The sequence below is a fragment of the Schistocerca nitens genome, chromosome 2 (genome assembly GCF_023898315.1).
Source record: "Schistocerca nitens isolate TAMUIC-IGC-003100 chromosome 2, iqSchNite1.1, whole genome shotgun sequence".
Taxonomy (NCBI): Eukaryota; Metazoa; Arthropoda; class Insecta; order Orthoptera; family Acrididae; genus Schistocerca; species Schistocerca nitens.
The window spans coordinates 295,607,227-295,622,066 of record NC_064615.1 but is presented as its reverse complement, the minus strand read 5'-3'; the positions used below and the strand labels follow the sequence as shown (position 1 = coordinate 295,622,066).

The 14,840-nt window shown below is 45.5% G+C and overlaps 1 protein-coding gene across 1 annotated transcript in view; it reads left to right on the top strand.

Annotated features, from left to right (window-relative positions):
• Positions 1–13,198, top strand: part of LOC126236046 (protein pangolin, isoforms A/H/I/S-like) — a 254,954-nt gene extending 241,756 nt beyond the window's left edge. Inside the window, exon 4 of the mRNA XM_049945082.1 lies at positions 13,119–13,198. Within this exon, the coding sequence (XP_049801039.1) occupies positions 13,119–13,190 (72 nt within the window). The 3' untranslated portion in view covers positions 13,191–13,198. The remainder of the gene's footprint in view (positions 1–13,118) is intronic.
• The last annotated feature ends 1,642 nt before the right edge of the window (positions 13,199–14,840 follow it).

Below are 14,840 nucleotides of genomic sequence, written 5' to 3'. Positions count from 1 at the left end.
ATAGAATGTATCATACATATAATTGCTGGAAACAGAAATAAAGGGGGCGTGGCGGCACACATGACCGTAGCTTTAAAGTTTGTTATATGTAGGTCATTTTTCATTTGCAACCCTATAATGTATATATCAGTGTAATCACGAAAGGCTGTAGCATAAGTACCCTGTATTAGCTCCGCGCATGGCCGGTTGTTCTGTAGAAAGTACTTGGGGCAAGACGCTTGTACGCGCGTCACCAAGAGCCTTGTGAAGATCTTCAAGTCTGTGTTGAGCAAGGTGAGCGGTCGTCCCCTTGTTGGCTTGGGGATAATCAGGCCTTCAACGAAGCATGGAGGCCATGGGACAGTAGGTGTCATCAGTTCCTGGTACATCTACGTCTCTCTGAGAACTTTCAAATCTTGAAAGACCTGGTAGGACTCCGAGGGAATACCGTTGGAACCAGGGGACGTGGTGCTTGCACTATTGCTATGGCTTCCTCGAGGTCTGCGCGGGTAATTGGCATCATACGAGATTCTGCTGCCTGGCCATCAAGAGTACCCGGTATCGACAGTGACACTAAAGCAAAAGCAGCACCATGATAATGCTCCTCACGTATACCCGTCGGTAGGTCAACAAATGTATTCACAATTTCCTCCTGTGCAGTCAAACGGCAACCATCTGGCATTCGAAAACGTTGATCATAGTTCGCCTCATGCCGTTCGTGAAGAGTGCGGGTCATGGGCGGAGGTTCGCCGCCAACCCGATCTTGACACCGTGCTCGTACCACGACACCTTGAAGACGACAACGCGTGATCTTTGCCATGATGCGACGAATCTCCGCCTGTCGGTCTGGGGACGTTAAGCTTGCCATGAGTTCTCGGAGCACGTAAAGTAATATTCCGTCATTTTACGATACCATATTGCATCGTCGCGCGACATAGTGCCGTTTTGGCGTATTCGAGCCACCATTGCAACATGGACGGATATATCAGCAGTCGATCTTAGCAGGCGGTCCGTGTGTCTGCTATGAGTCGACGCCATTCTGGCTCCTGAGGGTGCGCTACATTCATTTGCCAGCACCCACGACTCCTCTGTACTTTCTGACGCTGGAAGAAGACAGAGCAGATGTATGCGTTATGATTGCAAAAGGCTAACGGTCGTTTTCCTACGTCCATCGTCGCTTCCGCTATATCAGGAGAAACATAAATGCGATCTAGGCGACTCATGGAGTGATTTCTGACACATTTGTATCCTGGGCGGTCGCCATGCACGCTTTCACAAGTGTCTAGAAGACGCAGTTCTTGCAGCAATAGACGCAGTTCAGTACATGTGGAGTAAATGAGATATTGAACTTTCGGATGAAGCACGCTGTTCCACCCATTCCGGATGCAGCTGTCGTATCGTCCCAGGAAGAGAGGCGTGGCCTCCTCCGAATAGAAATGCGACAGGTTGCGTATCTTGTCCGTGCCAGACGGGGCATAGATGTTTACAATCGTGTACGTTGTGTAGTTACCGCTAACCCACTAGCCGACGGCAAACACGTCACCTCGTCAACCTTTATACCATCTCGCTCCAATATGGCCGTACCGCTACCGGCATCAGAAGCAGGCGTAGCGTACGAAACATAACCGCAGAAGTCTGTGAAGGTCTCCAGACGGACGACTTTCATGAGTGCAATGTCCACATCTGTCACTCGTAGCACATCACGCAGCAATTGAAACATCACTTTCGAACAGATGGCGTCAAGATTGATGGAGCCGATGCAGTAGGCCGGCTGCAGGTTTTCAGGCGCAGGGACACTAATTGCATCAGATGGATTATACATCTTTTGTCAGTGTCCATGCGCGAGACTTCCTCCTCTTCACCAGAAATATATTAATCGTGGGCTACCGAGACCTGTGGCGCTGTCACGAATTCAGTCACAAGATCATCATCATCATCATCATCATCATTATCTGCACTTAGAGACGGGTCTGGAAGAAGAATCATCTGCCTGCGACTGTGTCGCGCGGCCATCAGATGGTGTCTTCTGTCTCCTGTTTCGCGTCTTCGGCGATCGTTGTTTACGTGAGTGGGGCTGACGTGCCGGAATATGGCAAAGAGTCCCGACGGTCACGTACGACAGCTGACGTGGTCACTGCAATGGCGTCAAAATTTATGCCTCCATGGGCGTTTTCGTCAACCGTCGATATAGTTTTCGGGGGAGGAGCGGGGTCTGTAATGGGCGTGGAGGTCACTTCCTTCCTCTGTAGTGCCTCAGTCATTTGCGGAGTGCTGCTAGGGCCCGTCAGAGGCGGTAATGTGTCGACGTCGTTCTTGAGCACTGGCACTAACGTCTCAGGTGCAGTTGTGCTATACTCCTCTGCAAACATTCGGACCGGACGTGGCTTTCTTTATCGCAAAAAAAAAAAAAAATGGTTCAAATGGCTCTGAGCACTATGGGACTCAACATCTTAGGTCATAAGTCCCCTAGAATTTAGAACTACTTAAACCTAACTAACCTAAGGACATCACACACACTCATGCCCGAGGCAGGATTTGAACCTGCGACCGTAGCAGTCACGCGGTTCCGGACTGCAGCGCCAGAACCGCACGGCCACCGCGGCCGGCTCTTTATCGCATCCTGAACGCGTCTTCGGCTGTCCGTCGTAATTGATGACGGCTCTGAATCATACAAATCGGATGGGACATTGAGACGTGTTTATTTAAAGTAATGCGGCCCTCGGTCAGGTACACAGTTTTAGTCTGCCAGGAAGTTTCATATCAGCGCACACTCCGCTGCAGAGTGAAAATCTCATTCTGGAAACATCCCCAGGCTGTGGCCAAGCCATGTCTCCGCAATATCCTCTCTTCCAGACGTGCTAGTTCTGCAAGGTTCGCAGAAGAGCTTCTGTGAAGTTTGGAAGGTACGAGACGAGGTACTGGCAGAATTGAAGCTGTGAGGACGGGTCGTGAGTCGTGCTTGGGTAGCTCAGTGGTAGAGCACTTCCCCGCGAAAGGCAAAGGTCCCGAGTTCGAGTCTCGGTCCGGCACACAGTTTTAATCAGCCATGAAGTTTAAAAAATACTGACCTTTTAAATTCATCAATATCTGGCAGACGAATGGCTTCACAGTAAATATTTGTTTAGAACATGATCTGCCCTACCTGAAACTAGCTTGATCCTCACCGAAATTACCCTCCAGCGTCATTTCTACTCTATTTAGTGTAATCTTGGAAAGTATGTTATATGCAACTGTTTGCAAAGCAATTCCCGTTGTTTTTAACATCTTGTTCAAGCCCATCTTCCACCCTACTGGGAGTTTTTCTAATTTCCAAGTTTTCTCAAAACTTAATTTTAAATATTTTTTTTTTGATTTCTGGTAGAGCCCATTCAAAAGTTCTGCTGGAATAGATCCTCCTCAACTAGCTTTAAAGGTTTTTAGTAACTTCAGTTTCTGTTATTGTTGGGAACAGATCTTATTCTAGATTTTCTTGAGTGTTTGAACATTCGAGATTAAGGATTGGTTCTTGACAATTAGGAAGCTGATCAGAATATTTTGCAAGTATTTTGAAATTTTCGGTATTCGGTGAACCTCGTGTCACGCTCCTTTGCTAGATTTACATTTGGAGGACATCTACCTAACTCTTCAAATCTTACTTCCTCCCCTAAAAGTCTACTGGAAAAGTACTTACATACTAAATTTGCTCCTATGCTCGCTTGTTGTACCAACATGTAGCCTATAGCCTTCTGACTCACAAGGGTAGTAATCTTAACTAAATCGAATATATTAATTTTACGTGTATATACTGAGTTGTTATTTTTAAATTTTATAACTGATAGTTTAACAAAAAAAATGGTTCAAATGGCTCTGAGCACTATGGGACTTAACTTCTGAGGTCATCAGTCCCCTAGAACTTAGAACTACTTAAACCTAACTAACCCAAGGACATCACACACATCCATGCCCGAGGCAGGATTCGAACCTACGACCGTAGCGGTCGCGCGGTTCCAGACTGAAGCGGTGCCGGCGGTGCATTATCGTCCTGAAATATGGCATCATTGTTCGGGAACAACATTTGAAACATGGGGTGCACCTGATCACCTAAAATGTTCACATAATCGTTGGCTGTAACACGGCCGTTGATATCAATGATGGAACCAGCAGGATACCATGATATGACTGCTCACACCATCACACTTCTACCTCCATGCTTAACCGTTGGAATCAAGCAATCAGGATCGTCAGCTTCTTTTGGCGTTCTCCAGACGTAAACCCGCACTGACATTGAAAATAACGAAAACGTTCACTTGTCGGACCGTATGACGTGTTTTCACTGATCAGCCGTCCAGGATTTATGCTCTTGACACCATGTTTTACGCAACTTTGCGTTGGTTGTCGTCACTTATGGTTTCAGTATAGCAGCTCGTCTATGAATATTCGCTTTATGGAGTTCTCGGCGGACAGTGTCGATAGATACGGGTCTCGAAGATGGCTATTCAGCTTTGCAGTCACTTTAGCCGCCGTAATTTTGTGTTGTTTTGGCACAATTCGTGTTAGCTTACGACGATCTCTGTCATTTAGATGTGATTTGCGCCCACTGTTAAGTTTACACGATCATGTGTTTCCATGTTTTGTGTAGGCTGTCATGACTGTTGAAACTGTTGGTCTGTCATGGTTACTGATTCTGCAGCTAATCGGCTGCCCCCATCTGCCCTCTTTGGAACTCCGTTAGGTCCTTCTTCGCACGTCGACCTCGGCCTCTGAATGCAAATACGAAGTGTGCACTACTCGTAAGCAATCTGCACTGATGCCTAGTCCGTACACAACACGCACAGTCCAGCGCGACCCATGGCCTACCTGCATTGTTGACCGTCAAACAACCATCTCATTACTACCACTGTTCACATTATTTTGCCTATCGCCTGGACGTCACATCAATTGACACTACAGGTATGACGAGTGCAAGCAGCCGTCTCTGGCGGGGAACGAGTAGCTATTTCAGACGAGTTTAATGCTCTTGATTGTGTGTTTAAATGCTTGCAAGTTCTCTACAGCACACGACAAAACTTAGTCCTGTACTGAGTACGTTTTCAATTACATGCTAATTTACCGTAGGCCCTGCACGGAGCCGAGCATTCGCGAAGTGTGACGGACAAGCCGACTAGTGTGACGTCGCAATTTCGCTGCAGGGTCCGTATATCTCGTTGGTTCCGTGCCAGAAAGATTGCCATCGCAACAGAGCACGCACAATAGAAAACAGGCAGCTGCGTCGCTTCTCTTAGTTGATCGGAGGGCAGCTGACCATCATTTCAGCACTCGTCACTGGTTTGTAGTTATCGCAGAAAGAGCGGTACAGAACATGTTTTCGTCCGTTTTATTTGAATACCAGCACGGCCGGCCGCTGGTGGCCGAGCGGTTCTGGCGCTACAGTCTGGAACCGCGCGACCGCTACGGTCGCAGGTTCGAATCCTGCCTCGGGCATGGATGTTTGTGTTGTCCTTAGGTTAGTTAGGTTTAAGTAGTTCTAAGTTCTAGGGGACTTATGACCTCAGCAGTTGAGTCCCATAGTGCTCAGAACCATTTGAACCAATACCACCACGCGTTCGACGAGAAATGACGTAATTTTAGTACGATTTCCTGTTCGCATTCGAAGCGCAATGACATAATTTTAGTACGATATTTACAGTGTGCTGTAGCATATTAGCACATGATAACCGGCCGCCACTGTCCCCACGTCAACCCCCCCCCTCCCCCCCCCCCCCATAAATTATCGTATGGGTGCTCTTGTTTTGAATCGATAACCTTCTAAGCTCCTCGCCCTACCTCACCACTAAATAACAACTATTACACTAAGTCACCTAAAGTTTCTGTTTCATCTCTTAGTCGAAAGCTGATTGGATCCTACCTAAATGCTTATGTTCCTTTGAAAATTACTTTTCCCTTTCAGTTTAGGCTGTCCATGTACAGAACCTTACTAAAGTCGTCTGTATTACTCTTTCTGTGAGTGAAGCTTTCACAGTGCAGGCAAACAGCTCAGAATACCTGTCGGACATTGAAATTATACACAGTATACATGATTGTATGCAGGCTCGATACGCCTCGCGATGCTGCCTATGGCCACTATTTAAAATCTGTTCAGTCTAGATTGGAAATAGATATGGCTCTGCCTTCATCCCTAAAGTAACTTCCTTATGTTGGCCACATTTCTTAAGCAGCCTAGCCTACCAGACGTAAATTAGCCTGCGACTATATTTTTCAGTGCAAACACGACGAATGCGTTAGGTTAAATTCCAAACATCATATAAATGTGACATTTATGAAAAGATCGCCAATCCATTATTATGTAGCGGTGTGAGGCTGCAAAATGTGAATTTATCGCTATTTTTAACAGATGGCGATCAAAATAGCTCGAGGAAGAACTGTGTTCTATGTGTGCGCGCCGTGGGCACACATACCGTGCAGCGACGTAGTGGAAAACGCACCCGCAGCTGTCGGGCAGCAGCGCGACACCGCCGCGAAAGCGCTGCGGACAGAGCGGCCTCAGTGTCCTATTGGGACGCCAGGTGAGACGAGGTCGAGGTACGATTTTAAACGCTGCGGCGGTCGCGATGCGTCGTTTTTTTCGCCACTGTGGTGTCACGTGCCGCGTTGTGACTTGCAGGGTCACGCAAATTATTTTCTAAACTGGAAAGTAGGGACATGTGTCTCTTCCTAACGTCTTACATTCTCGCCGAGTTTCAAACTTACAATTATTCTTTCTCATGTTTGTATGTAAGTATCTTGCTACAAAGGACAGCTACATTCTGTATTTTTCTTATCGTATTTCGAATTCTGTAGGCGACTATTATAGAAGCGCTTATTGCTTATTGTAGTCTTCAACCCAGTAACTGGTTTTATGCAGCTCTCCATGCTAGTATAACCTATGCAAATAGCCTCATACCTAAATAACTGCTGCGCACAACATGCGCTGAACCTGCTTATTGTATTCAAACTCTGGTCTCTCCCATATTTTTATTCTCCTCGTATGAGCCTATCCCTTCTTTTAGTCGAGTTCTCCTGCAAAGCTCTTTTCTCTCTGTGATGTAGTACCGGTTTGTTATTTGTCCGATTTTCCCATATGATTTTCAGCATTCTCTTGAGGACCACGTTCCAGTTTCTTCTTATCTGGACCGTTCATTGTCCACATATCACTACAACATGGGGTATCATCTAGTACAGGACTGGACACCGTGGTTTTTGTGGAAGGAGAGTGTAAACACTGTACATATCCAAAGGCGATCTTTGCTTTTCTGTGGAGAGTATGCACTGTCCCGAAAAATTCTCTTGCAACACGACGACGCTCATACATTCCAGACAAATACCTTCAGGAAATATTTCGTAACCCATGATAAGGAATTTCTCTTTTTCGTGAAACTCTTTTATTGCTATCTCAGTGTACATTTTGTATCCTCCTTAGTCTTGCCTTCATCAATTAATTTGCTGCCCACACAGGAAAATTCATCTACAACTTCTATTGTTTGAGTTCCTGATCAAATTCCCTCAACATCGACTAATTTAATTCGACTGCACTCCATTACGGTCATTTTACAGTTGTTAGTGTTTATCATTTAACATTTTTTTCAAGAGTACACGTTCTGTTGAGCTGGTCTTACAAGTCCTATGCGTTCTTTGACAGAATTAGAATGTCATGGGCGAAGCTCATTTTGTATATCTCCTCCTTTCGCTCTCAGTATTTTACGATTTCAGAATTTGAGAGAGTAAATTTCAGTCTAACATCGTGAAATGCTTGTTCTCGAAATGCTAGTGCTTTCTATTTCGGTTTTAGTGCGTAGTGGTATGTAATGCGGTGAATTTTAATGCTAGCTGTAGAAAGGGCCTAGGCGGAAGGCGGCAGTTCGTGTGCTCCGTGCATTATTTGCGTTGCCGGCGGCGGGCAGTAGCGCCTTGGCTCCGCCCCCGGTGACTGACAGTGACTGAGTGAGTGAGCCGGCTGGCTGGCGTATCGACCGGCGGGCGCGGTGCCATGCATTACTAACGCCGCGCGGCGCAGCGCTGCGAACCTCTGCCTCTGCCCCTGCCCCTGCCTCTCTCACTGGCCGACCTCGTGATGCTCTGCTGCTACTGTACAGCCGATACCTTGCCTTCCGGCTGTCCAGATGGATAATAAATGGACGTGGCACCGGCTTGTGCGTAGGTCAACCAAAAAGCTAGGTTTGCCTGCTTTGCAATTACGAACCTGTTTCGCTGTACTGACCTAAAGACAGAATTGCTCGCACCGGTAGCATACTACCATTCAGTTATGTCCTACGGTATGTAATCTTCTCAGTTATTACAGCTGAAGTGAAAGAAGTACGAGGGGCGTTCCATATTGAATTACACCTTCTTTTTTCCCATCATTCATGGTGCGCCATTCGACTCATCATTACAAATAGTAGCACTTTAGTCTAGCCGCAGGTGACAGAACAGTCACTAGAAACGTAAACCGTGGGTTACTACAGTCGATTGTTGGCTGTGTGGTGAGAGTGTACTTCGTCCCGAAGAGCGCTTTTGCAACACGACGTTGCTCACACCCAGGCGAGTGGCCCCTCATGATTATCACGTATTCGAGGCTACGAAGAAACTTCTGTCCGACATCGTGTCGCAGACATCCAGGAACGGCGAGCGGTTGGCCTATGTGGGTGCAACAGACTCCAGAAATGTGGTTCGGGGAGGGCTTACAGAAGTTAAAGCGGCCAAGTAAGGGGAATACTGTGGGTGTGACACCGACTGGAACCCCACTACAGCGATAGCAGCCGTGGTTTTGCGTCTGGTATGGGGACTAGAGTAGTTGTGTTGCACGAGCACCTTCCGTGACGTTGCACACACTCCATGTACTGCCAACAGTCGCTGTTAATTTCTCTAGTGTTTACTCCGTTCTTTCACAGAAGCCACGTCGTCCAGCGCCGTCCTTGATGGTCTACGCAATGATGGTCGCGCCACCTACGGTTAGACAGAAGTACCACATTCTTGCAACTGTAATGACGAGTCAAATGGCGCGCTGTGAACGATGGGAAAAATAAAGTGTAAATCAGTGTTGAACGACCCTTGTATTCATTCTACAGAAACATTGAGTCAGAATATTGTGTAATGTTGACGATCTCGCATCTTGCAGAAGCTTGTTCAGGGGTTTAAAACATGTTCGATTTCAGACATTGTTGCTTACCAACTTACAAAAAATGGTTCAAATGGCTCTGAGCACTATGGGACTCAACTGCTGTGGTCATCAGTCCCCTAGAACTTAGAACTACTTAAACCTAACTAACCTAAGGACATCACACACATCCATGCCCGAGGCAGGATTCGAACCTGCGACCGTAGCAGTCGCACGGTTCCGGACTGCGCGCCTAGAACCGCTAGACCACCGCGGCCGGCACCAACTTACAAAAATCGCGTCTTTGCAATTCTTAAAACGAGATTCTACCATAAATTGCCGTAAGATACATGGAATAAGTCTGAACGGGATGCAAGACCAGTAGGTTTTAGCGACACAGCAGGGAGGATGTGCGAACTACTCGCAGGAAGATGCTGTAGTAGCTTTTTAATATCCATCGTCATCCGCTATTGAATCAGATTAGTCAGTCTGTGTGTGAAGAAACGAAATTAACAAGTTCGCTCGAAAGACAGAGCACTTTCACTGACAGGCTGCTCGTTACTACTTTAAATCAGTAAATGAGCATAAAAATGTGCTCGAGTCATCAGCACTGTAGGAATTACAGGCTTACAAAGGTTTTTGGAAAAATTTCGAAACAGGTGAACGTGATTGCGACGCACAAACACCGAAATGCGTCTTGGGGTTATCTATGTTTGCAGGCACTAGATTGGCCGGCCGGAGTGGCCACGGGGGGTTCTAGGCGCTACAGTCTGGAGCCGAGCGACCGCTCCGGTCGCAGGTTCGAATCCGGCCTCGGGCATGGATGTGTGTGACGTCCTTAGGTTAGTTAGGTTTAATTAGTTCTAAGTTCTAGACGATTGATGACCACAGAAGTTAAGTCGCATAGTGCTCAGAGCCATTTGAACCAGGCACGAGATTGAGGCAATACTGATACTTTTTCAAGTAATCCATACACATCTGCGCGCGCGCCTGTTGCGTGGCTAATCTTTGATTACATATTTAAGTCATATAAAACGAACCTACCTTCATGAGGTGAATTCTGAGCTATTCATTTGCTCTCCCTTTGTACCACTACCTTTAAACTGATACAGCGATCGTCCAGAAATCATAGATACAGAGCAAGCGAAACATCTGTTGATGAGGATGTCATCTCTGTTCCTTGTGCTTAGGACAAAACAAACATAGCTATCAAGCCAAATAATTAAGTAATCTTTAACAAGCTGTATTATACTTCCCTTCTAAGAAGAAGCGCAATGAATAAAGACGGTCCGAACATACTGTAACTTACGAGTAATCGTTCTAAAATGCATCAATGTTGTTGCACCCACGTATTTCGCTTGTTCGACTGTATTTAGAACTGGTGTTCTTTATGTGACATTAAATACGTTTATTACAGATGTCCGCATGCAACGTTTAGTTAGCTGCACGAGATGAACATCTGTTAACGAATGCTGTCACGTCGTAATGTGCATCAGATGTTTACTATGTCAAATTCACCAAGACCACAATAAAAAGACGTTAAAAAAGTGGTATAATCTAATTTTGCGTTTGTACTCGATATGGCATGTTGCTTCTTCTCAAACGGTATGTTTATTAGGAAATGTTCTAGTTTAGGGCGTGGAGGCAGAAATTATTGCACGAGAATTAAGAGCCAGTTAAACAAGACCTGTTAGGTACAGCAACCTTCTGGCGAATTGTAATTAAAACAGAGACTGTTTATGCTCTGCCTCGGTCCAAAGAACATCTCGGAATAACTCGTGAAGTCATTTACTCTAGCGGAATTACCGGTCTGCCTGGAGTATACTGGATGTAGATCAAGTGTTAAATCTTGAAGCTAATTTTATATTTCTCTGCGGAGCAAGCGGAATTGAGAACATCTTGCGAGTGTTGTATTTTATACTTTTACTCTGTTTTGTTGACGTTTCTATGGAAAAGTTTGAATTGCCTCAGTGTTAGGCGGTCATTGTTGCGGCAGCCATTTGAATTTCGCGATTCAAATGTGGCAACAGCGCTGCTAGCTGTCACGAATCTTCTCTCGCCGTGTAGACTATACGCTAACATCGCTGTTGGAAAGGGAAGTTTATTGTCCGCTAAAAGCTCTGAAGATTTACAATGTGGCAGAGCAGCTCCTAGCAGAATTTGGCTGCTACGCTGCTGTCGTCGAGTGCAGGTGACGTCGCCGAATCTTCGGTCCGAAACTGCGGTTAGCGCCCGTGTCACGCCAGCGTTAACTGGCGGTGCACACACATTTTCGGCGTTTAGTGTGAGCGACCGCGGACGGAGTCGCCGATGGCCCGCCGCAGTCAAGTGGGTGGTCACGGTGCCCGCACCGCGGCGCGTCCTAATTCCTGATCCGTCAAATTACTCGCCGCCCCGCGCCGGAAGTCCTGCGCAGCCGCCTGTTACCGCCTCTGCTTGCTCGTGAAGGCTGCAGCAGGCTCGTCTGACGCGCGCGCTGCACTGGTCACGCGAGGGATGACTGACCTACTGGCAGGCGGCAGCGGCGCGAACTAGAGCTGTCCTCCCTGCTGGCGAGCTACTCGTCTGTATCGGATGGCGTCCGCGCCATTTCAACGAGGCGCCTCTGTTACTACAGGCGCGGGACCATTTGACGTTAGGTAGTTTAAATGGCTCTGAGCACTACGGGACTTAACCTGCTGAGGTCATCAGTCCCCTAGAACTTAGAACTACTTAAACCTAACTAACCTAAGGACATCACACACATCCATGCCCGAGGCAGGATTCGAACCTGCGACCGTAGCGGTCGCGCGGTTCCAGACTGAAGCGCCTAGAACCGCTCGGCCACACCGTCCGTCCGTCAGGTAGTAGCAGTCATTCTGTCCATGAACAAAAATTTCGCTATAGGCAGTCTCAAATGTTCACGCATAGCCTTACCGTGCACTATCCAAGAGTGCAGTTACAAAACCAATAACAAAAACGTATCTTTTGCTGACGTAATCAGGTTTCGACATTACATCATGTTTAAATACCTTACATAATAATTAAATACGAAATGTGGCATGTATTTTCTCGTTTGCTGTTTCGCATGGGGCACTAAGAGAGAGAGAGAGAGAGAGAGAGATGATATGAATGACCCCTGTATCTTCACAGACCTGCGCGCTGAAGATGTTTTGTTGTAAAGTCGTCCTATGCACGAATAACTGCAAACCCTATATCGGAATAAATACGATGTAGACATTTACATTTGTGCAAATAAAAACGCCAGTGGCAGGAAACTTGCTCGATAAAATAAAGGTGTAATAAAATACATTAGCTTAGTGATCTTACCTCACAAATACGTGCGTATAACGGATTCTGCTGTGGCTTCTCGTACCTGTAATGTAGCACTTACGTATCAGTTGTTGAATGGCAAACGGCGGTTCCAAAGGTCTGGATCCCGACCCAAGGTCAGTCGTAAGAATTTTGTCTGTCAGTTATCAGTTTTCGTCTCTGATACTGATTGATATTGTGAAAAATGAAGAACCGCGATGTTATTCCTTACAACAGGCTGGGAAAGTCATTTCAAAGTTCGGAGGACGACGAGGGCATAGCACCTCCAGTATGACCGTGTCCGGTAAAGCACCCCACTATTCAACCAACCGCTTTTAGTTTTATTAGTACCCGTGGTCGTTTTGTTATCTTTTATGGCGGAAAAACAACTAAGATCATTCACGTCCATGTCAGAACCGTAGAACACTAAGACGAAAAAGGAGTTAAAAGCGACTTCATGTAAATATCTTTACCGTGCTTATTCTGATACCGTGTTCTCAGGAATTGGACACCTGTTGAAACTTTCGTTTAAACACAGACTATTGGGTGCAAAGCGTTAGTCCTACATAGAGAGGCGGACGGTTGCTGCTGTTCCGTACTCTGTTTTTGATCTCTAATATTATTGTGTGCAATATTTCGTATGACCACAATGAATACATTCTGCACCGATGACCTAAATACAACGAAATTTTGGACTTTGTGTTACTGAAAACCTAACTTCCTGTTTCATTCGTTTCAGGTGAGTACCACTGGCAGAAGCAACATGATTGTCGAGAATCAGTCTTGGCTGCTAGTACATAGTAAGTACTAAAGATGTTTATTTATGTGCCATATTTCCGAAACAAGTGAATGTATATGTATCATATCGTTTAACCTTAGTAGTACAAATGCATTTTCCATTACACGCATTACCAGAGGGGGGAGGGGTATTTTATGCCCCCTAAAATTACAAAAAGAAACAAATTCGTTAATTAGTGTAAAATTATGTTAAGAATATTCTTTTTAAAGAGATAGTGATGTGTAACTAGTGTCAAGAACCTGAAAATACCTTTTGGAAGACTCTTTGCAATATTAACCCACTTCCAGTAACATGTACTACCTGCTTTATGAACAACACAAAAAATTTAAAAGCTGCAAATTTCGTGCATTGTTATTGACTTTTTCTCTGAGCATACCTTTTAATGAGATACGGATGTGTAAACTTGCACTTGGAAATATTGAAAAAAACATTCATTGGTCAAGGTGACATCTACTGAGATTTAAATTATTGAGTTAAGTCTAACTGAAAAATTTAAAACATGTATGGAATCCGGTGGAAGAATTTATTAAAAACAATAATTTTCTTTCAAATTTTTAAAATACAAAGTAACAAACTAAATTACATTATTTTCAAAAGGTGAACATAAAGTAACCCCCTCCTTGGTATTACGAGGTTTAAAGAACTGCTGAAAACGCATCGTTGCTGTAAAAACTGTACCATGCGATTTGTTCGCAGAATAGTGGAGCATCTTTGCTGGTAGAGGGGTACCTCGACTTCACTTCGAAACTGAAATGTAAAAATTTCGTGTTACATGTATAAATGCTGAAGATTAGATGGGTAGATCACATAACTAATGAGGAAGTATTGAATAGGATTGGCGAGAAGAGAAGTTTGTGGCACAACTTGACCAGAAGAAGGGATCGGTTGGTAGGACATGTTCTGAGGCATCAAGGGATCACCAATTTAGTATTGGAGGGCAGCGTGGAGGGTAAAAATCGTAGAGGGAGACCAAGAGATGAATACACTAAGCAGATTCAGAAGGATGTAGGTTGCAGTAGGTACTGGGAGATGAAAAAGCTTGCACAGGGTACAGTAGCATGGAGAGCTGCATAAAACCAGTCTCAGGACTGAAGACCACAACAACAACAACGGGTAAAATTTGAAAGTTCCTCAACGCATCTTGTACTGTAGCGACAAGATTCGAACCATAGTAGAATTTTATATTAAATGGGTGTAACTGAAAGTCAAGTTCTTAATATGTAACATTATACTCATTGCGTTTCAACAATCAACGCATGCAGTCCAGTAGCGGTTTCGTTGAACCGAAAACTTATAGATGGAAACGTCGCAGCTACAGGGGAAATCCGGAAACAGCTCGCTGCTGATTCTCGCATTTGTTTTTCGTTGTGCGTATTCTCGCATTTGTCTTTCGTTGTGCGTAGGAAGGGACGTTTCAACGAGGAGAATTTTTCGGAAAGGTCGGCAGAAAGTTGACTGAACATGTGCGCGATCGCCGTGAACTCTGGAAACTTCTTTTGTGTTTGGTTTGGAGGTTCAGTGGAGCTTTCTGTTCAAAGAAAGTCAACAGGTTAGTTCTTTGGTGCGCATTGTTTTCAGCCGCCACTGGGTGAATGGCGCGGTGCCTGGAGGGTAAACGGCGAATGTCACGGTCGCTTTGTGGCGGCAGCGAAAGAAACGGGT